Source organism: Eublepharis macularius, chromosome 5 (genome assembly GCF_028583425.1).
Source record: "Eublepharis macularius isolate TG4126 chromosome 5, MPM_Emac_v1.0, whole genome shotgun sequence".
In the NCBI taxonomy this organism is placed as follows: domain Eukaryota; kingdom Metazoa; phylum Chordata; class Lepidosauria; order Squamata; family Eublepharidae; genus Eublepharis; species Eublepharis macularius.
The window spans coordinates 86,910,370-86,934,248 of record NC_072794.1 but is presented as its reverse complement, the minus strand read 5'-3'; the positions used below and the strand labels follow the sequence as shown (position 1 = coordinate 86,934,248).

The following is a 23,879-nucleotide window of genomic DNA, read 5'->3' as shown; positions in this document are numbered from 1 at the left end:
TTTGCTATATCTCCCAGTGAAGACCTTCACCTCTGCTCTGATTGGCAAGGTCATTGGAAATTGAAGTAACTTGTTCAGCTCCAACTTTGTCAGATCCAGTCTTCAAGGTTCTCCAGTCCGAGACAATGGACCTGGTGGCATTCCCAGTTATGCAAGGAATGAAAGATGTCATGAAAGAGGTTTGGTTAACTCTGGCATCTGCGCCAGCGACCTCAAAAAAGTTAAATAACCTATATAAAACCAAGCAAGATGGGGCTGGGTTCCTGTTCAATCACCGTCTTGCTAATTTCATTGTTACAGAAACCCTACAAAGCAAAGGTTTTCTATGGGGGCACTGGTCATTCTGCCCCCCACAGATAAGGGCAGGAAGCTTGATATTTTGGGAAGAAAGCCCTAAATTTCCACATTGTCAATTATGAGGCCATTATGGCCAGATACCAATTGTTCCTTTGGGACAAGATTGGTCCTTACTTAAGTCTTAACCCTGATGAGAAACAGTGGCTCACAAAGACACTCCCGGGAAAAGCCTCTGCTGTGTCCAGCCTGCCTGCGGTTCTGAGAACTCCCTTGCCGACTCCTAGACGTTGATTGGCTCTTAAAACAGCAAACAGAGGCTCTTAAAACAGCAAATTCTCACTCTGAGACACACTGGGGATTTCTCTGTATGAGCTATGGCCTCAGCCATAGTAATTAGGAGGCATACGTGTCTTAGAACCACTGCTTTAGCTCCACACCATAGATTAAGGGTTGAAGATCTACCCTTTCAGGGAAATGTTTTCTCGTCAACCACTGACAATGCCTTCAAGAAAATAAAGAATGATAAGATGACTGCTGGGCATTATCCCAGTCATACCTTAACAAGCACTGGTTCCCTCCTAGACCTCATCCTCACTACAACCCCAGATACAGTTAGTTTCCATCCCAATCCCAACCAACATTTCCCTTGGAACCAGCAACATGCAGCTTCCACAGTTCTGTCCGTCCATCCTCGATGGAGGCATTGCCATCATAAGTCCAAGAACAGTTCCAGTTCTCCCATAGAGCAGTCATGTTCAACCAAGCAAAGTTTTTGACACCAAGTCATCCTCCCCTCCCCCTGTTAGTCAATCCCTGCCCTTACCTGAATGGAAGGAAATTATCCAGGAACTATGGGTACTCTTGATAGTCCGGGAAGGTTACTCCCTAGAATTCAAATCTATTCCTCTGAATTTTCCCCAGACGAACCCCTCCCTGCCTCAAGTACTTTTGGTGAAGGAGATACAGAGCCTATTGCTGAAACAAGCAATAGAACCAGTTCCATCTTACAATAAGGACAAAATCGTAAGGTATTATTGTAAGATGAAACCGTTTCAATATGATTCAACACCTAAAACTGGTCCTTCCCTAAATATATACTGAAAAACTCAATAATTAAAGATATAATTAAAGGTTGAATAGATACTTGGATAAAAATGATACTTTTGAGATATCTGAGATTTATTTATGAGACGCATGGAAACTGGTCTTAAGGGGGGAACTAATTAGTATACTTTCAAACATGAAAAAACAGAAAGAGAAAGTAAGAAAAGAAGTATTAGAAAAAAATAAAAAACTGGAGACAACATAAAATTACAGGATCCAGTAAGATATATCAAAAGTTACTTGCAGAATGAAAAATGTTAGATCTAATGGAAATTAATAAAATCCAGAAGAATTTAATATATGTAAAGCAGAGATATTGGCAGACCTCTAATTAGTCACTTCAGTTGCTTTCAAGTAAACTTAGAGAAAAATTTAAAAATAAAGTAGTTCATCAAATCAAGGATAAAAATAATAATATGCAATCTTCTCTAAAAAAATAAGTAATTTTTTTTCAGATTTTTATTTAGATTTATATAAGTCCACGGAACCTGATTTAAAAACAATTAATTCCTTTCATGATGAACAGAACTGGATCCGGAAACTAAATCAGGAGGACAGAATATTTGGAAGACAGAGAGTGAAATCTTCAGTGTAATAAATTCTATGAAAAAGAACCTCTCCAGGAATGGATGGGTTTCTGGTGGAGTTTTAGAAAGAATTTAGTACCTCACTAATTACACCATTTGTTAGAACATGTAACAATATACTAACAGCGCAATCCTATGGCCGGCCCCAACGCCGACGCGGCTGCACTGGTGGTGTGGCGGCGCCGCCGGGCCGGATCCTGTGCCAGCAAAGTGTGGCCGCAGCGGCGCCCGCAGCGGCGCAGAGATGCAATTTTGGAGAACCAGAAAGTGTTGTGGGCGGGTCTGATCCACGGCCGCCGCCAGGCGCAGCCAAAGGGCGCTGTTCCTGACAAGCGTCAGGGGGAGGGGCCAGGAAAGGCGCAGCCTATGGGCAGCACGCGATCCCGGCCAGGCCCCAGAGCAGCAGGCAAACCGCGCCCATGCTGGCAGACTGCCTCGGCTCGTGTGTCGGGCGGGGCTCGCAGTCGGGAAGGAGAGGGGTGGGCGTAGTCTGAGAAGCCTTTCCCCCGTTTGCCCAATGTAGCACCAAGTCCCTGGCGGCCGCGTCCAGAGAGGTTGGCATGGGACTGGCAGGCGCCCTGCCATGAGGAATCCAGGGCAGCAGCCAGTCTCTGGCAGCAGGGGACAGCCCCCAAGTGGCGCCGAAAGGGAGGGCTGGCCTGAGGCCGCCACCAAGAGGCAGACACAGCGGGCCTGCCCCCTCGTCCCCATCCCAAGGCAAAGAACACAGACACCCATTGCACAGAAATCAGCCTTTATTATTATATCATCCCACCTCCCCCAGCAGACGTGAGGAAGGGGAGGCGTGTAGGAGAGCCGTCTGTGCAGCAAAACACCCCACCCCACCCCCAAGGCGGCAGCGGCGGTCACTAGCGAGGCCGGCGGCCGGACCCCCTTGGCCGTCCACGGGCCCGGCCTCTCGCACGCAACTGGGCCCGAGGGAGGGGTGCCTCTGGGGCGGGTGGAGCTGCTGCAGCGGGTGGGGCCGGAGGGTCGAGGATGGCGACGAGCCGCCCGAGCAGGGCTTCGGCACGGACTTGAGAGGCACGGACCCCTTCCCCCACTTCCAGTACCGCAGCCATGAACTCCCGGCCGCGGTTGTTCGCCTCCTCCCATGCAGCGTGCACCTCTAGCCGCTCCCTCTCGATCGCCGCCCACATTGCGGCTAGTGTCGGGGGAAGCCGCTGGGCAGGGCGGGGGCCACGAGCCCGTGCGCCTGGAAGGATCCCCTCCATGGGCCCCTCCCCCTCAGAGGCGGAGCCAGGTCCTTCCCGCACACGGCCCATGGCACCCGGGGGCGGGGGGGCTGGAGGGGATGGTGCTGCAGGCTGGGACAGCTCCTCGAGCGGCTCTGTCGATGAGGTGTCCTGAACCGGCGGAGTCCCAGGGCCACCTTCACCCTCCACCGACACAGGGAAGCCGAGCGACTGCAGGAGAGCCGCTCCGGCAGCAGAGGTCCTCCGGGAGGGTGGCAGCTCGCGCAGCTGGGCAATCACCTCCCCGCCTATCTCCAGGCGCATGGTCCCTGCTGGAGTGAGACATGGGTGGGAAGAGGCCCCAGGGAGGGAAGAGCAGCGGCCCAACATGGGCTGCCACAGGCCACCAAGCCGGGCCAAGCACACCCATTCCAACTGCGGCCGCAGCCCCTCGTCTTGAGACCGGTCGGCGCCATGAGTGGCCTTGGATGTGTGGCCGAGGCCGGCGGCCGAGCCGGTCCCTGGCCCCACCAGCAGCAGGGCCACAGATACATACCGTGCTCCGGATCCATGCCCCCCGACGGGCCCGGTTGAGGCTCCTCGTCGCTGGCAGCAGGGGCTTGCTGTGGCGGTGGAAGGGCTGCCGGTTCCTGGGCCCCGCTCTCTGCCAGGGGGGGCACAGACTCCGCTGCCTCTGCCTCCGCCTGGCTTGGGTCTGGACCCTCAGGGGCCGTGCCTACTCACGGGAGAGGCCCTGTCACACATGTGCCACGATCCATACGTCCCCCCCTCGCCTCCCTGAATCCACAAATACTAACCGGGCAGGACCTCAACGCCCAGGCCGCCCACCACTGCCTCCGGGATGACCGCTCGCATGACCGCCTCTGGGCCTGGGAGCCCCTCGTCAAGGGCCCGCTCATAAGGAACCCCCTGAGACATGAGGAGGCGCACTCGTTTGCGCGCGGGCCCGAAAGAATCATTCCAGCGCTTCATTGCCGAGTGAGCAGTGCGGGGCGCGTTGCCCACAGCCGAGACCCTGTCAGCTGCCATCTGCCAGAATGCCCGTCGTCGAGACCGGGACGAGGCGCCCCTGTGCGTGCTCAGGGCGACCTCCGCATTCTCCACCACGAGCCCAAAAAGCAGCACTCTCTCGGCCTCTGTCCAGTTTGCCTGGCGCTGGCTTCCGCTGCCACTAGTGCTCTCAGCAGACATGGGGGTAGTGCCCGCTGGAATGTCCGGTCCCCGAGATAAGTGGTGGGAACCAGCCACCTAGTCATGTGCTCACCCATCCCCTCGGCAAGATGGAGGAGGGCACAGGGGGTGCAGGACCGGGAAGGGTGGCTGGGACGGCCCATGCAGCGGACAGAGGACCTGCTCCTGAGCACCACTTGCAACGGGCCGCTGAGACCGGTAGGCCTGCTGCTGTGCGTGGGGGGGGGTTCAGGGTGCTGGAACTCAACCTGCGTTCCTTCCAGGCAGGACCTTGATCATCCCCGCCTGGTGCCCGCCACTGCCGCCGCGGCTCCCAGCCATCCGGACCAGCCACCTCCTGCCAGCCGTGTTTGTCCGAGCGGCCCTCAGGCGGCGCCGCCTCAGACGCCGCCGCCGGTTCCAGGCCAGGGTGCCATCCCTGCTCCTGGGCGACATGACTTGCCTGGACCGCTTCCGCCTGGACAGGGCAGCCATACAGGCTCTGTGCGAGGAGCTCGCGCCCGCCCTTCAGGGGCAAGCTGCGGCTCCCCGGGGCATCCCCGTCCTCCAGAGGGTCCTGCTGTCCCTCCGCTACCTTGCGACCGGCTCCTTCCAGGGAGTCATGGCTGAGGCCTTGGAGGTCTCCCAGTCATCCGCCAGCCGCTGCCTGCATGCCTTCCTGGACGCCCTAGTTGGTCGGATCCGCGAGCACATCCACTTTCCCACCTCGGAGGCAGAGTTGGCACCCATCCGGGCTGGCTTCTCCTCCTTTGCAGGCTTCCCCAATGTGATTGGAGCAGTCGACTGCACGCATGTGGCCATATGCGCTCCCAGAGAGGAGCCGCAGGTCTACAGGAATCGGCACCGGTTCTACAGTATCAACGTCCAGGCAGCCTGTGACCACCAGGGGATCTTCACGGACCTCGTTGCCAAGTTCCCGGGAAGCGTCCACGACGCACAGATCTTCACCACCTCCGGCCTGAACAGGCTCCTGTCATCATGGCCTGAGGGGAGAGGCTGGCTCCTAGGTCAGGAGTTGGTGGGGGAGCTGTGAGGGGACGGGGATGGGAAGGGAGATCCTAACTCCGCCTCCCCTTGCAGGTGACCGTGGCTATCCATTGCTGCCTTACCTCCTGACGCCATACCCTGCGGATGAGCCCGCCGACAGAGCCAACTACAACCAGGCCCACCGGCGCACGAGGATGGTGATCGAACGTGCTTTCGGTCAGCTGAAAATGCGCTTCAGATGCCTCCATCACACGGGCGGCCGCCTGGCCATGCAGCCGTTCACCGTCGCCAAGCTCGTGGCTGCCTGTGTCATGCTGCACAATATTGCCGTGCGCCAGCAGCTCCCCTTGCCAGCCACAGAGGGCCCAGGCGAGGACCCCTGGCTGCCGCCCGCCGGTCGCCTTTCTCCTGACGCCCCTGCAGAGCCCCAGGAGCATGACCGAGCTGTGCGAGACAGGGTCGCGGAGCACCTGTGGCATGCTGCGCGCTGAGGGCCATGCCTGGCCATGGGGGGCTCGGCCGGCCAAACACTCGCCCTTTACGCCCCTATGGTGTCCCAGGCGGCCCCTCCGAGTCCCCGCTCCCTCAACCCCTGCATGTAGAGAGCATGGGAAAGCCGCCCCGGCCAGCAGCCACCGCCCCCCATGGACGGGCTGCACGGGAAAAGCGGTTAACGAACTTGGCTTTATTCCCAATCGATTCCAGGGCCGCATCAGGCGCCCAGAGAGCAGCTTGCCAACCCAGAACCCCGGCCTCAGCAGCCAGGAGGGTGAGGGCTAGGTAGCGCGTCGGAGCAGGGGGAGGCCAGCGGCCCCGCCACGGCATCCCCGTTACAGAGCAGGGGCCCGGCTGGGGTCCAAGATGCCTGTGCCTGGGATGGCATATCGGCAGCTGCCCGGCCGTCTGCGGGGACGGGCTCCAGCTTCGGCCGCTTCCTGCCAGGCCCCTCCACTGGGTCACCCTCTGGGTCTTCAGCGGGTGGCGGGTAGCGGGGTGGAGACCAGGCGGTGAAGCCCCTCCCAAGTTCCTCCTCATCTGGCGAGGGGCTCCGGGCGGGCGCCGCTGTGGGGGCAAGAGGTGGGGGATGGGAGCGTCAGGGCCCCTGTGGGCTCTGGGGTTGTTGTCGCGGCCACAGGCCGCCCCACCCCACATGCCCGTGCCCCTCCTGTTGGCGAGACTCACATGGTGCCGCTGCCCGCGCCTGCTGGAATGCCCCGTGAACCCGGTCCATGGCAGCCATTCACCTGTCATTGATGGTCCCTGCAGAGGGGGGAGAGAGGGAGGGGGGGCACCCGTTGGTGGCAGCCCGGCATCTGCTGCAAGCACCTGCAACCTGCGCCTCGACGGAAGTGGCTGGGACGCCTCCGGGCCCTTATGGCCTGCCCTCTGTGGCAGCGGAGGAGGCTCCCTGGATGGCGCCGAGGACCCTGACTTACTGCGCGCAGGGCCCGCAGCCACCTCCTCTTCCAGGAGGTCATGCTCCACCTCGCACAGCGCCGTGTCTAGCCACGCTCGTATGAGGTGGGCCTCCTCCGCACGGCCAGGGAAGAGCTCCTCCAGGTAAACTGGCCGCGCAGTCATCGCACCCTCATCTGCCAGGAGGTCATTCCCGGCTGCCTTGGCAATGAGCTGGGCCCCGAGCCTGGCCGCCCACTGCTCCCGCCACCCGTCGCCCTCCATGCAGCCGGGACCGCTGTGGGTATAGTGTTTCTGTGCTGCCCACCGAACTACACCGCCCGCCGGCATGACCTTGGAGGGTCTGAGATGTAACAATTTCCTATCTTCTGTCTGGCAGCTGCATAGTTCATGGATAGGTTCAGCACAGGCCCCCCGTCTCAGACCTGTGGGTTGGAGGGGAGGGGGCCGTGGTGGTTGGCTTCCTATGGCCCCAGGGCCCTCTTCCCTTGCGGGGATGCTGTGCTGCTCAAGTGCATCCTTGCGGGACGTGAACCCTTGGGCCTGGCTGTACGTTGCGCCGTGGGACTGGGAATAAAGCTCATCTACACATGGACCCGTGTCTGCCTGCGATACTTTGGTGAACTGCCAGCCATATCCTGCCCTGGCACCATGAGCGCATGACCAGGCCCGCGGTGACAGCGCATCCCTTCCAAGGGGGGGGCTTAGGATGCACAAGGACTGGCCAGGGGCCGCTCTGGCATGTCTTCCATATTGCCCTAACGCACCTGCCCTGCCTGGCATGCCGCCCTGAGCTGGGGCAGTCACGCAACCTGCCATCGGGGGGCCCTCCCGGGCCTGGGGTGGCCACCCAGCCTGCATGGCCCGGCCGGGGAAGGGGCACGCTGTGGCAGCCAGCCGGGAGGCCTCGGGCTCCTGCATTTTAGCCACTTTGCGCAGCTGATGCGCTCTTCCACTGCCCCTGTGGGCGGGGCCAGCGGCCTTCCCTGCAGGATTGGCGGGGCTGGCAGCCTCGGAATGGTTCCCCCCCCGGCAGGGCAACGCGAGTGGCCACAATTGCTGAACGCAGGAGACGGCGCCGAGCCAGGGCGGAGCCACGCGCAGCCTCGGACACACCCCACCCCTCCCAACAACCATGGCCTGTTGGCGTGGGAGGCTGGCAACTGCTCCACGGGATTGGATGCGAGGCAGGACGCCCTGGGGTGGAAGGTGTTGGAATGACCAATGGGGCTGCTGCAGACGCCCGAGGGGCTGGACCCACTCTGGGAGGCGGCCGCTCATGGGACTGTGTTGCTGGGGCTGCGGCTGCGATGGGGGCGACCCTCCCCAGGCGCGCGAGACCTCCTGCCCGGGATATGGCATCCGCCTGCCACCACCCTGGATTCTCCATTGGTGGGGGCTAGGGTTCCCGCGAGTGGACCGTTTCCCCTGCCATCTCCCGCTCCCTTGCAGCGGCAGCTCGCACCACCCTCTCCCTTGCTTATCGGGTGCCAGCTACTCTCCCCACCGGGGATTGATCCCCCTCCCCGCTCACATGCCCCGCCCCAACCCTCTACCTGGCCATAGATGCAGGGGGGTTAGCCGTGTTAGCCTGTGGTAGCGAATTCAAAAAGGGTCCCATAGCACCTTTAAAACTATCCAATTTTATTGTGGCATAGGCTTCTGAGAATCAAGTTCTCTTCGGCAGATGGGTGGTACAGACACTGGTCAAATACAGAGGAGGAGGGGGAGAGGAGGAGGGAGGGAGGGGGCGGGGAGGCAAGACGGGGTGTGTCGGATACATTTGTGGCAATGTGCAGGTGGGGAGATGTGACGGGAGTGTTGGGGGAGGGGCGGAGGACGAAGTCAGACTCGCAGACACAGAAAACAGTTGTTGTACATCTCGTTTTATTGCACTGGAAAGAGCGGGCTTGCGTTTAGGCTGGCGAGGGAGCCGGAGCATTCCACACAGCCCTCCTTCCCGCTCGGAGGGGCGGGGCTGGGATGCAGGCCGCGGCGCGACGGTGCTTCCTGGGCTGCAGCCAACCGTCCGTCAGAGATGTTTGGGGAGGGCGGGGCGCGGGGGAGCAGCCATGCCCTGGACGTGCCTGTGGGGGAAAAAGACACGTGTGGGCTTTGCCTCGTTCCACTGGCAAGGCAAGCCCCACACTCCGCCATCCGGGGGGGGTTGCACATGGTCGAGGGCAGCAGCTGATGCATGACGGTCTGGTGAGGATGCACTCGGCCTTGGCAAGCCTTTACCTTTAAGGGAGAGAATGAGCTGGTCACAACGAACACCTGGCCACATGTGGTTTTCGAGGCGCCTGCCTCTGAGGCAGCCAGGGGCGGCCATGGTTGCCCCCCACCCCTGCTGGGCCTCACCCAAAGCGGCAAGTGAGCGGGTGGGTTCAGGTGAATGGGCGGTTTGCACTAATCTGCGGAATGCCCCCCCACCTCCTCCTCACCTGTCAGCGCTCCGTCGGTCATCACCAGGTGGGAGCGCCAGAGTCAGGGCACCTGCAAGGAAACGGGAGAGCATGCAGTTAATTTGCAAAGTGTCATTCCCTTCTGCCACGGAAGGGTTAGTTTGTTTGTGCTTAGTTAGAAGCAACTAGCATGCATCAGTTAGCTGTGGAGTCATTCTTTCTATCACGGTAGAAAGAGAGTTAGGCAGACATTTGCACCTCTTCCCCTTTATGCGAAGTTCCCCCAGGTTTTCGCAAAGTCCCCCGAGTGCATTCTGCGCCTGCCAATGTGAATGCCCTCAGCCCGTTTCGGTTTTCAAAGGGGCAATGCCACTCAGCAGACGGGCAGAGCCTCCGGCCGAGTGCTCACTTACCTGGGGGTTTGGGCGGCGCTGGCCGGATGTTTTGTAGGGCGCGGTCGCAGGTGATTGGGTGCAGAGAGGGGGGCTCGTCCACGCCGGGCGCGCACACTGATTGGTCCCCGGGATAGTTCTCATCCTATGCTCCTTCGGGCCATAGGGGCGGGGCGAGGCGCTCAGAGAGGGGGCTGATTTTTCGCCGTTCCATGGACGCCTATGGGCTACGCCTTCTTTTTCCGTGGCGTAGCTTTTTTGCACCGCTGTGGGCGTTCCCGCTTCTGGAGGAGCTTAGGGAGCGGACTAACTCCGACCCCGCCTTGCTCCCCGCCCCCCCCTGCGTCGGCGTAGGGCTCTACGCCACTTCTGCGCCGCCGCCCGGGCGCCTGTGGCTTGCACCGGTGCTGGCCCGCCGGCGGGCCAGCGCCGCGTCCCAGCGCGGGCGGAAGGCCACTTACGCGGGCGTACGGGCTAGATGCGCCCTCGCAAGCCTTAGTTCGGTTCCTGTTCACTTTCCGTGCCCTTTTTAGGATTGGGCTGCCCGTCAAGGACATTTGCCACCCTCATGGGATATAGCAATTATAGTCCCAATACTGAAAGAGGGCAAAGACAAAACCATCCCAAGAATTTATAGACCCATAGCATTATTAAATACAGATTATAAAATTTTTACAGCAGTATTAGCTAACAGGATTAAATCTGTTATTGGTAAATTTATTAATCTGGATCAAACAGGTTTTATTCCGAACAGGAAAATAGAGGACAATATCAGGTACACAGTTGATGTAATTAATCATTGCACTGTGATGAAACAGGAAGCTGTAATTCTTTCTATAGACATGGAAAAAGCTTTTGATGTAGTAGAGAAAAAGTTCTTTACGGCACTGTGTGAGAAAATAGGATGTGGAGAAAAGCTTTTAAAAGCAGTTACAGCATTATATGGGAAATTGAAAGCAATAATTAAAGTGAATAACTTCCTTTCACAACAAATACCAATAACGAGAGGAACCGGTCAAGAGTGTCCCCTCTCACCACTGTTGTTCGCGTTATAAATTGAACCCCTTGTAGAAGCAATCCGTAGAAATGAAAAGATCTAAGGAGTTAAAATTGGATCCAAAGAACACAAAATATCATTGTTTGTAGATGATGTGATTATATACCTTACATCACCGCAAGATTCAATGATACCTCTTAATCAAATACTACAAGCCTACGGTGAAATCTTGGGATTAAAAGTTAACGTTCGAAAATCAATGTTACACCCGATTAATGTTTCCTAAGAAAAAGAAATATCTCTAAAGCAAATCTGTGATTTTGAATGGTTGAAAGACCATTGGAGATATCTAGGTGTAAATATCCCAAAGGAAATAGGTGCCCTTATGGAAAACAACTTTGATGTACTGCAAAGGGAGATAACAAATCAGTTACAAAGTTGGAATAAATTAACACTGTCATGGCATGATAGAATTTTAACGGTTAAGAGTTAAAATTGCCCAAAATTATATATTTATTTAGAACTTTGCCTACAGAAATATCAGAAAATAAATTAAATAAATGGCAAAAAATATTGAACCAGTTTATCTGGTCAAATTCTAAACCACGAATTAATTTTTCTACAATGTATAAACCGAACAAAAAAGGAGGTCTTCAGATACCGAATTTAAGATTATATTATTACGCTGCAAATTTAGTGCAGGTAAATAGGCTATTAGAAATGGACCCTAAGGAAGATTGGATACTAATAGAGTAGGAATAGGCATCACCGTTTACACTTTGAGGTACATTTTGGATGAAAAAAGGCAAGAGATCTTACTCAATCCCGGCAAATCCTTTTTTTAGAAAATACTTTACGAATTTGGGATAAATTACAAAAGTTTATTGCTCCAGATATCTCACCAGTAGCTAGTATACTGAACCAGGAAAGGTTTCTGCCCCTTCAATTAGCTAAACCCTCACATCCATGGGTAGTAAGAGGATTAGACTGTGTGACTGGCATAAAAAAGGAGAAATAATAACTAAAACTCAAGTAGAGAGAAAACTGGAAAACAGTATTGAATGGTTCCAATATCTCCAAATAAGTGATCTAATATATTCATTGCAAAGAAAGGGTGTTTTTAAAAGACAACTAACTTCGTTTGAATCACTGCTAAAGGATTCAGATAATATTGTGAAGGGTCGGTTATCAAAGTTACATAAATATTTGGTAGATATGGCAAAAAGATAGAGAGATAGGGTTGACTGAATTGGACTGGGAGAAAATTTGGGCTTCACCGTCAAATACATCGAGAATTGTGTGTATCAAATATCAATATTATAAAATGTTTTCAAATTGGTATTGAACTCCATCTAAGCTTAAATCAATCTTTAAAACTGTTAGCCCAAACTGTTGGAGGAAATGTAGAATGAAAGGAACTCCCTACCATATTTGGTGGGACTGTCTGGTCATTCAGGTCTTCTGGAGGGAAATTTATGAGGAGATTTTAAAAATTGTTAAAGTTTCTTTCCCTTATAATGTTAAAGTGTTGTTGTTTGATATTTGGCACGATTGTAGGTTGACAAAAGAATATATAGTTTTGATTTCAACATTGTTGGCAGTGGCAAGATTGTTAATAGCTAAACATTGGAAATGGGATACCCCACCTACGAAGATGCAGTGGTATAATAAAATATGGGAGATGTATGTAATGTGTGGAATAACAAACAATTCTTTTTTGAGGGAAGAAGTCATAAATATGTGGAAAGCTAGTTATGAAGAGGGGTGGAATATGGTGATAGAACATCTCAAGTGTAGTAATATTATCCCAAATAGGAAGGACTATGACGTGTTTTTGAATTAATTGTATTTAAAATTTTTATTTCCCCTTTGCTTCTCTACGATTATAAATAACTAAGTTCTTAATTTTAATTTTTCTTTTTTTTTTATAATATTTTTTATTTTTCAATGTCTAACATACAAAACTACTACATACATATATAACCTACAAGACAGTAACTACAAAAGACTACAATAGCACAAGGGATGGGAAAGAAGCGAGAAAAAAGAGAAAGGGAAGGAGGGGTGGAAAAAAGGGGAAGGTGACCTACAAACACTAAACACTACATTTCAATGCTTTCCCTTCATACTGCCATAGTAAAAAATAGCTTAATAAAATAGTGACGGAGTGGTTGATCATACAAATTACAAATTACAGTTCAAATTAAATCTTTTCCCCTCCCCTGGGCCTCGGGCGCAATTCCCTCTGCGCAGCTACCGCCGGAGCGCTCATTGCCTCCCCCCTCCCTTCAGGCTTCGGATCCTCTTCTTTTTGCTTGGTGTCTGGTCCAAATTCTGAATTTTTATCCACAAAATCCCTTAGCTGATCTTCCGAATTAATCTTGTAAGCTTTATCTTTATAACTAAACCCGATTCCTTCCGGGAGTAGCCATTTGTACTTTATATCCCGTTCCCTCAAAAGAGCTACCAACATCTTGTACTTAAATCTTTTCTTCCGCACTAAAAATGGAACGTCCTTCAATATCTTGACTTTATTTCCCAGAAAGTCCAATTCCGCATTGTATGAATTATATAGGATACTGTCCCGGACCCTCCTAGATGAAAACTCGATAACAATCTCGCGAGGCAGCTGCCACTTCGTTGCATATTTTGAAGATGCCCGACGGACTCCCAAATTGGCGGTTTTCACTTCTTCTTTAGTTGCCCTCGCGGGTGTCGCTAAAAGTTCCGAGGCGAGATCCCATAAATCCTCTTTTTCCTCCTCTTTAACATTCTGGAGACGCAAAATGGTTTGTGTTCGCTCCACTTGCAGTCCGATCAGCTGGTTTTCCACCAACTTTAATTCCCTGTTCGCTGCTCTCGTAAGTGACGCACTTTCCCGGGCAGACTTCTCTGCCCCCCCCGCTGCTTCTTTAATGGCTTTCACATCGCTTTCAATTAAGCCCACCCTTTGATCTGTTTCATTCAGCTTGTCAACAAAGGGTTTTATGGCTTCCATAACCGCTCTTTTAACCAGTTCCTCAAGCGTCTCGCCCCTCTGCAAGGCCGCCGTAACTGACTTGCCAAGAGAAGGACTCTGCTTTTTCGCTGCCATTTTAGGGGGGGGGAAACCGCCAATCTTCCGAGACTCTATGAGGGGGGAAAAATCCGAGTCTTCTAACCTTCAGACCCCACCACTCCTCACATGCGCTTGTAATAACAGAAGGGATTCGCTTACTTGCAGGCTTTCGCCTAATCCTGCTCCTTGCCGTTTTCCATAGCCCGGCAGCACACTGGGTGCCGCGCTCGTCTGCCGGCCTCCATAGGGACAAACGGGCGATTTACCCCCTGCCTCGATCTGTCAGAGGGCTCTTCCCGCCGCGTCCCGGACTCAGACTCCCTGCCTGAGAGTCTGGGGGCTAACCTTTGCAGATCAGCCGCCCGGCCAGGCGGCTCGGCTGCTTCCTCTCGGACCTGCCGAGAGGAGCGTCCGACATGGCTGCGGAAACGAAACCGAATTCCTTAATTTTAATTTTTCAATTTTTAATCTTCATGATATATCTTGTATATTTTGTTCTAGTTAATTAATAAAGTTTTAATTAAATTACTTTTTTTAAAAAAAGAACCTGTTCCATCCTCTGCTTCTGATGGAGTTTATTACCGTTATTTCATGGTGGACAAAAAGTTCCAAGTCTCTCTGAACAAGGTGCACTCTTTCAGATACCAAAGCGCAAGGGAAATCCAAAAACGGTTAGGTTTTATGGCCTCTCTGACACTGATAGTTCCATTTGCTAGGCTGTGGCTCTGACCGTTGCAAAATTGGTTTGTCAGGGTATTTCATCTGCACTGCCAGAACCCGTACAAGTAGTTTTCATTTCTGAGAATTATTCACAGATCCCTATCATGGTGGAACGAAAAATGGAACCTAATTGTATGGACCCTGTTTGGTTCCAGCCCCATTCACCTCTTCATCTTTACAGATGTATCTCTGTCAGGTTGGGGGACTTTCTCCGGAGACAATCAGGTGAAGGGCCTCTGGTCTCAACATGAGTCAAAGTTACACTTCAACCTTCTTGAGCCAAGGGCTATACGATTTGCTCTGAAAGCCTTCCTCCACCTTGTCAGAAGTAAGAATGTTCAGATATGCATGGGCAACACAACTGTCATGCATTACCTGAACAAACAGGGAGGCATAGTCTCTCTGTCCCTCTCCTAAGAGTCCTCCCTGATTTGGGAATGGCCAGTCCAGCATCAGGTTTCCCTGAAAGCCATCCATATTTCTGGGGAAGACAACACTCTGGCAGATGCCCTGAGTTAGTCCAGGGACCTCAATTACAAATGGTCCATTCATATGGATTTCCTTCAACCCTTATTCCAACCATGGGGGTTTCCAACTATAGACCTCTTTGCTACTTCAATCAGCAAGAGGTGCCCCCAATAATGCTCTCAAGCAGACAAAGGGAAGTTGTTCCTAGGAGATGCTTTTCAAATATCCTGGTCAGGCAGTCTACTCTATGCCTTCCCTCCTCTCTCTCTCATGAGTTTAACACTCAGCAAAATGAGGGAGAGGGCATCAGCAGTTGTAATCGCTCCTTACTGGCCAAGACAGGCTTTGTTCTCCACCCTGAAAAGAATGTCACAAGGAAGGATATACCGGTTTCACCAATCCTTCTTCAAGACGTGGTTTTTCACCATGATTTAGAAACACTAAATGTGACAGCTCTGGAGTAGAATTTTCTTCCCCAGTCAGGAATAGACATGGGCACGAACAGAAAAAAAACCCTGAACATGGTGTTCATTGTTCGTTGCCATCCACGAACAACGAACACTGACGAACATGACCTGTCCACGAACATGTTCATTGTTCGTTGTTTGTGGGGGCCAGCAGGCTCTCCTCCAGCCATCAAGATCCCTATCACACCACTCCCAGAAACCCGACCTGAGCAGACAGCAGGAAAGGTACCCGTAATAAATAATAGTTTGGCCCAGAGTCTGACAGCAGCCCTGGAACTTGAAGAGGTAGATCCCTATCCCACCACACACAAAGAAAATTCAAGCTCCAATACATTTTCCCTTTCTCTCAAAATGCCAACAGCAAGAGTCTCTCCCTCATTGTATGCAAAACCAGAGCTGGGAGCCCCCCTCCCCCCTGCTCTTTGCTTCCTTGTAACAAATTTGGAGCTCCACACTTGAAAGGAAGACCTGCCTATCAAGCTAAATTGGGCTTAGATTGGGGTTTCCAGGGCAACAGCAGGAGTTCAGACGGTGTTCAGGCAGTCCCTGCCTCCGGTTGCCAAGGGAATTGGTTGCAGGTGCCAGATTGTCTGGCTTGATGAACAGCAATGAATGAGGCTTGCAATGACCACCTGTTGGTTTAGAATGGGGCCTCACGAACAGCTTGTTCTCGAACAGCTGATTGGGCTGTTCGTGGCTTTTTTTAGTTCATATTGCTGTTTGTGCTCATCTCTAGTCAGGAACATGCTTTCATAGACTAGAAAATCTTCCACCTGGAAGTCTTATTCTGGCAAGTGGAAACATTTCTCCCTTTGGGCAGTTGAACAGGGCTTATCCCCTTCTTTGGCTTCCTTACCAGCTGTCCTAAACTATCTGGTCCTGTTAAAGAACTAAGGTCTCTCTTACTCCTCTGTGAAAGTCCATCTAGCGGCCATTTCAGCCTGTCATAAGGGGGTGAAGGGCAGATCCCTCTTCTCCCAACCAGAATGTAAGTCTTTCCTTAAGGGGTTGGCTAATGTTTATCCTCCAGTGTCCAACTCTCATGCATAAGCCTTTTGATTCTCTAGCTACCTGCCTTCTCAAATTTCTGACAGCTAAGACAGCCTTCTTAGTGGCCATAACATCAGCTAGGAGGGTGAGTGAACTGCAAGCCCTGAGGTATGATCCACCTTTCCTCAGAATGTTTGCAGGCAAAGTGGTTCTCTGTCCCAGCCTCCAATTCCTTCCCAAGGTAGTCTCTGCTTTTCACGTCAACCAGGACATTATTCTGCCTGTTTTTTCCTTTGCCTTCTACAGAGGTTGATAGACTCCTACACACTTTGGACATCACTGTATTTTTACCTGGAGAGGGCTGTTGCCTTCAGAAAGGACCCTAAACTATTTGTCTCCTTCAAGGGAACTAACGAAGGACAGAAGGTCACTGCTCAGACCATCTCCAACTGGTTGGTGTGACTCATTAGAGAGTGTTAAAAGCAATCCAAAGAACCTTGCCCTTTGAACCTCAGGGCACCTCATCAGCATTTAGATTGGGCATTCCACTCGTGGATTTATGCAAGGCAGCCACCCGATCAACACCATCCACCTTTATTAGACATTATGCAATAGACATAGACTCCAGAAGGGATACTGCAGTTGGCAAAGCAATCCTGAAGAGTCTTTTTCAATGATGAGCAACACACCCACCTCCTGAATAAGTTAGCTTGCTAATCTCCCATGTGAGACTGCACAGAAGACATGACTATGAAAACAGGGTTGCACCTACCTGTAACTGTTGTTCATCGAGTGTTCTTCTGTGCAGGCACAAATCCCTCCCTCTTTTCCCTGCCGTGTGCTCTTTAAATGCTAATTTCTCCTTTTTCATCGATAACTTAGTGAACTGAGAGAGAGATCTGCTCGCCCTGCCTTTTATAGCCACAGCCACTCAGAAAGCACGTGAAAAGGCCAGACGAGTGTCTTGCGCCTTTTGGAGCTTTGATATGTCTGCGGCTGGTCTGCTCCTGCGCAGTTCCCATGTGTGCCTGCTCAGAAGAACACTCAATGAACAACAGCTACAGGTAGGTGCAACCCTGTTTTATCTGTTACTGTTTTATCTGTACACATTTCTGCCTCGTTCTTTAGTTCAGTAAATGTTTGATGCCTGCTTGGCTTAAAAGGTCAGGCATCTGTCATTTCTTACTTAGCTTATTTTTATTGCAGCTTTTAAAAGGGTTAGCACAATATAAGTTCTGATTAAAGTATTAAATATTAATATATTTCCCTGAAGGTTGATCAAAATGTGGCAAGAAATGGTGGGTTTGTTGCAACTATGAATTAAAATGTAGTAACTAAGTTGAAATTTGAGGACAAGAAATATGAGACAGGGAAGTTGTGCATATTTAAAATACATGTTGTGAAAGGTCCTTGGTTCTGTAGGGAAGGCTCTATATAATTATGAATAATACTTTTGGGTGGTAGAAGGGTAGAACCTGATATGGAATCTTTGAATCTGAAAGTGCCCTTGTTAAAGAAGCCTAATAAAATCAATACTTTTCTAATGATTTCATTTAAAACCCCTGTCTGTTTTAGTGTGAACTTGTTAATGATGAAGAATTTATTGTGTGTTGGACAGGGGTACGTGAGAATGTATGTATGTGTTTTTGGCATTGTCTATATTATGAAGAATGAATCTGTGTTTTGGTTGATATCCTCCAGTCCAATCCCCGTTTAGCTGTAGCGTATCACATTTGGTTCTAAAATCACTTTCAGTTTGGTTTATGATGGGATAATGAGGTCTCTCTTCTTCAAAACATCAAAAAAAGGAAGGAAGGAAACACACAACCCTCTGTTCTCCTGAGCCAGGTGTTCTAAGCTTGCAACGAAGGCAACAGGGATGTTTGTTTCCCGGTTCTCTTAGGGTTGGAGACCAGCTCATCATCTGTGTCAAACATCCAAAGGACTGTAGGAGCAGTCCTGTCCCTTTATTGCCAATAAAACAGCTCTAATATGAAAGGTTTAGGAGGCACTTGGTGCAAAGTCTTTAATAACTTGCTACTTTAACTTGTTTTAGACCAAATCGTAAAAGGTAAGTTTTTAGTGTAATTTTTACAGAATGTAATCTGCCCTGAGCCTGCCAGTTCAGGGAGGGAGGAATGGAAATTGAAAGTGAATGAATGAATAAAATAAACAAAAGAGCTAAAGCCCTTGATTAGGTCAAGCTGTCCAGCAACAGTACAAAGGCTAGGCATACAAGCAGGTTCCAATATAAGAAGCTAAAAGCAGCTAATGCAAACTCATCCTCAGCAATGAAAAAATCTATCATAATGGTCAGCTGCATGTATTTTTTAGTCTAGAATGATAGTGATGGTTTTGAAAGTTTATATAAGGTAGATCACATCATTTTGGCTAGTGGCTGGATTCATGATTCACATCTGATTGTGGGTGCCTTCATTAACTAAACTCATTTCTTTCCCGGTAACTGAGATTCTGAATCACAGTATAATCCTGGTTAGATCTAAAGATCTGAATTCAGCCATTCCTATGTTAGTTCCCCATTGATAGTCCCCTCCCACCCTCCAAATCAGCTAGTTCTTCCCATCTGCAAGACTTTCTCTACCTGTGTTGCCTGATTATGATTCTTATTTACCAGAGGAAATAGGGTTTATTTTCTACTGGACTGACGCTTGTGTTTTCTAATGAAGAGGAAAAACTACTGGTCTGGTAGGGAGAAATCTTAGAGTTGCTTGTAGTATTAAGGTTACTATTTCTGTGACTTATTGCCTTTTCTTGTATTTTTGTGTTTCCTTAGCCCAAGCCTGGGACAACATGATGAGTGCCTCAAGCCAGAGTCCTAATCCTAATAATCCTGCTGAGTACTGTTCTACCATTCCTCCCTTGCAGCAAGCCCAGGCTTCTGGAGCCCTGAACTCTCCACCGCCTACTGTTATGGTACCTGTGGGAGTCCTGAAACATCCAGGTGCAGAAGGTACAGAAATCCCTCTTCCCTTCATAAACTGATATCCTTTTATTCCTACCTATTTGTGAGCTGCAGTGTTTCAGTGGACAGTGTATTAGGTTTGGATTGAGATGGTCTGATATGAAATATCCTTTCAGCCATGAATTTTTCTGAGCAGGTTAGTATGCTGCAGCTTTTTAAATCTACAAAATCTAAACTGTGACTAACCCCACAGAGGAGTTGTGTGTATTTGTGTAATGACAACTATGCAGGGCTTCTGTATAGTGTGCTGTAAAAATTCTGATTAGCGTTCTTTACTTGGGCTGCAGTCCAAAATTGTGATATGTGCTTGTGGAGGAGAGCTGTATTCAGACTGCACTTCACTTGCTGTTTCTGCTGCAGTTCTGCTATAGAGATACATTGCTTTTTTAACTGACTGAAATGTTAAGATTTCAGTTGTGAAAGTTGTTACTCAAAAGCAACAACTCTGTTTTGGATTATGGCCTTGGGTAGCATTCATAGCTCCAGTCAACGTTGTTTTTAGTTTGCATTTAAACATTTTTTTACCCCTGTTTTAGAAGTTAAAGTTCATCGTTGGTCTTCCTATGCAGTCCCACATGGGACTGCACAGATGCAGGCCTACCGATTCGGAGGATTCTTTAGCTGAAAATCCACTAGGGAATGCACGTGTGTGGACATTTCCCACTGAAAACAGCCCCTAGGAGGCTGGGGCACCCCCTGATACCCTCAGTTCCTCTTTTGCTGCTGGTGGAAGAGGTTCTAGCTGATCATTGCTCAGATAAGTTGGCATTCTTTCTATTCTTATCTTTGAGGATAACGTTGTTATGTTGGAAAAAGCACTGTTTAAGCGTTGCACATCTTGCAACATGAAAATGACAGAAACGGACAGGCATTTGCTCTATTTAATGTGCTTGGGAGAGACTCATAATACTCAGTCATGAAAGCATTGTCTCGGCTTTACTCCTAAAGCAAGGACTGAAAGAGCTGGCTGACTGAAAGCATCTTTGTGGCAGAGAGCTCTAGAGGCTGCAAAGGTCCTGGCAAAGGCTAAACAATCCACCCATGCTGGTGGAACCAAGGCATTAGATCTGACATAGGCACCGACACAGTCTTCAACTCTGAGACCGAGTACAGTGGGTTTGAAGACCCTGAGGAGCAGGACACTGTCTGTCTCACTCGAGACGCCCAAGAGGTCGGACACTGTCTGTCTCACTCGAGACGCCCAAGAGGTCGGACACTGTCTGTCTCACTCGAGACGCCCAAGAGGTCGGATCCAAACTGATCGGGTTCGAGAACACCCCGGACTCGAGAACCATCAACTCCGATTGAAGCCTTGAGTCTATCGGAACCGACACGAGAGTGCCCACCTGACTCAGAATCAAGGTCTCTGCCCTGCTCAGATCTGATGGTGGAAGCTCGGAGCACAAAGTTGAAGGAACCGAAGGCAACAGGAACATAATCAGATCCAAGTGAGAGAGAGAGAGAGGGTAGGAGAGGAGCCTCCTCGAAAGAGGACCAAGAAGATGAAGCATCTGTCTTCCCAGGAACCTCAAGTCTCAACCCCAAGAGAACAATGGGTGGAGCAAGAGGTCTTGATAATCGACCCCCTATGTATGCCCTCGGCTCATTCGAGATCACGCTGTACCTGTTCTAAATCCTGGTCAGCTCAGTCCTCGGAGGAGGAAGGTGAACTCCCTTGTAGGAGGCAGAAATCTTGTCACTCCCCGAGGGAAGACAGTTACTACTCCAGGGAGGAGAGTCTATGGTATCGTGAAGCAACCAACTGTGAGCTGGACACAGGGAAGACATTCCTTACTGATGTACTGTCAAGAGACCCATCACCGCTGCTGGTTAGAAGGCATCATTCTTTTTCTAGCTCGAGGATGACTTTTCAGCTGCCTGACCTAGAGGGCTATGTAGATCCTTATCAGAGGAGGGATAGTCCTAGCCCACACTCAGAGACTTCTCCAGAAGAGACTGTGGGAGAAACAGGAGAAGTTTCTCCTACAGATGATTTCCGTTCTTATACAGAACGATTGGTAAGAATGGCAAGAACTCTAGAAATAAACATCTCGTCAGCGGAGCCGAAACCAAAAGACAAGATCCTGCAGCACTTATACTCAGGATCCACATCCTCTGTGGCATTCCCAGAAATAGAGGGATTCATGGACCTGATGAACTCTCTGAACTTAAAACCAGCCTCTGCCCTCGCCACTACTAAAAATGTAGAGAATCTCTATAGGACCAAGGACGATGCCTTTCCACACCATTCAATACATCCTCTGCCATCCTCTTTGGTCATGGAGGAAATGCAATCAAGGCAGAGGCAAGAGACAGAGAGGGCTGAAAGTTGGACGCTCTGGGGAGGAAGATCTATGCTTCGGCGGCACTGAACATAAAAATAGGAAATTATGCCACCATGATGGGGGCTTACCAACTGTTTTTGCGGGGCAAGGATGTGGTTTTCCATGCCAAGTTACTAGAGGACCGGAGATCCTTCGTGAAGGTTATTCTGGAGGAGGCTACAAGATTGGCAAGGCACCAGATAAATGCCAGCAGGAACACAGCCATGAGAACTATGGCCTCAGCAATTGTGTTGAGAAGGCATGCCTGGCTGAGGGCCACGGCGCTACCTGTTGAGACCAGGAATAAGGTGGAGGATCTACCCTTTGAGGGTAAAATCTTATTCTCTGAAAAAACAGACGACTACCTTTTTCAGAAACAAAAGGACTGACTGACAGTGCGCTCCTATGGGGTGATCCCTTCTACCCAGCAGGGACATGGAAGAGGCCAATTTAGACAACCTCAATACAAGGGGAGAGCATATCACTATCAACTTTACCATGGATATGTGTATCCTATATAAAGGCCTTACCAGAGCTCACAGAGTCCTTTCCAGAAAAGGAAGTCGAGCCACAGGTCATGGGAAGGTGCACAGCCTCACCACTCCAAAGAACAAAACCCTAGCCAGAAACAATTCTGACTAGAACAAGGGCCGGACCCCGTCTTTGGGGATAGGTTACGTAGTTATTATTCTGTTTGGTGTGATACTACTTCAGATGTCTGAGTTTTAAAGATTGTTTATGAAGGTTATAAAATTGAGTTTGAAAGTTTCCCTCATCTGGGTTTCCCTAAATTTTCAGATTTGCAAACATGTGCTGAGCTTGGGGCAGAACCCAAGGCTCTGCTGGAAAAGAGAGCGATACAACAGATCCCTGAGGGTGAACCAGTATCAGGTTTCTACTCCTGATTCTTTATGGATGACAAAAAAGACGGGGGACACAGACCGATTTTGGATCTGAGAGAACTCAACAAATTTATTCACATTCATAAATTTCGTATAACCACTTTGCATACAGTAATGACATTGATCACACCAGGTTGCTGGTTCGCTGTTCTTGACCTCAAGGACACATACTTTCATATCTCTATCTGAGAGGCACATAGAAAGTATGAGATTCACTTATGATAAGAAGGCGTATCAATACCAATACCTTCAGGCTTTTCACAACCCCGCGCATCTTCACAAAATGTATGGCGGAAGTTATTGCCTATCTGAGAACTCTGAGCTGTTGCATCTACCTGTATTTAGATGACTGGTTACTTACTAGTCAGTCCGAGGAGGATGTATGTAGGCAGGTACACTTGACCCTACGCACTTGCTTGAATCTGAGAGGAGTGGTTCTCAATGATAGTATGAATAAAGCCTTCTTTCATCAGATAGGATGCAAAAGATCAAAGGGATGGTTAGGATATTCCAGAGGTGTCGATTTCAGTCTGCAAGAAGGATACAGACTCTGCTGGGGTTCATGATATCAACCATGGCTGTGGTACCTCTCACTAGAATGAAAACAAGACCGTTACAGTTATAGTTTATTTCTGTTTTTCATAGCGAGAGAGACTCACAAGATAAGAAATATAACATCCCCAGGGAGGTTGTGAGATTGTTATAGTGATGGGCAATAGACACAAATTTACTGACAGGAATTCAGTTTGGTCACAGAGACTCTGACCTGTCTATTACAACAGACACTTCTAAGCTTGGTTGGGGAGCACACTGTGGTGATCATTATGCTCATGGAACATGGGACCTAGTTGAGATAGAAGACCACATTACACCTGTTAGAAGTAAAAACAATATGTTACACCTTAATATCATTTGCAAATGTGGTGACAGGGAAATCCATCATGGTTCTCATAGACAACTCAACTGCAATCTGCTATATAAACAAACAGGGAGGCACCGCTTTTAGGAGTCTGCATGGAAGCGGTAGCAATCTGAACCTGGGCAGTAGAGCATTCAGTTTGGCTGCAGGTGGTTCATATCTCAGGGGTGGACAATGTAATTGCGGACTGCCTTAGCAGAGTAGGAAAGGACTCACACGAGTGGTCCATAAAGGATATATATCTAAATCCTGTTTTTCAAAGTTGGGGGTTTCCAGATGTGGATTTATTTGCATCAGAAGGAAACTGAAAAGCAGAGTTATATTGTACAAGGGGCAGCCAAGGTCACGGTTCCCTGGGAGATGCCTTTCAACTCCAATGGTCAGGACTTTTTACTACGCATTCCCACTGATACCCTTGCTAACCAGGGTGATCAGTAAGCTGCAGTCAGACAATA

General features: G+C 50.1%; 1 protein-coding gene across 4 annotated transcripts in view; it reads left to right on the top strand.

Annotated features, from left to right (window-relative positions):
* Positions 1 to 23,879, top strand: part of ZFYVE9 (zinc finger FYVE-type containing 9) — a 147,317-nt gene that overhangs the window by 61,408 nt on the left and 62,030 nt on the right. For all 4 annotated transcript variants that reach the window (XM_054979126.1, XM_054979125.1, XM_054979123.1 and 1 more), the window contains one exon: positions 19,091 to 19,267. In XM_054979126.1, coding sequence (XP_054835101.1) covers positions 19,091 to 19,267 — 177 coding nt within the window. The remainder of the gene's footprint in view (positions 1 to 19,090; positions 19,268 to 23,879) is intronic.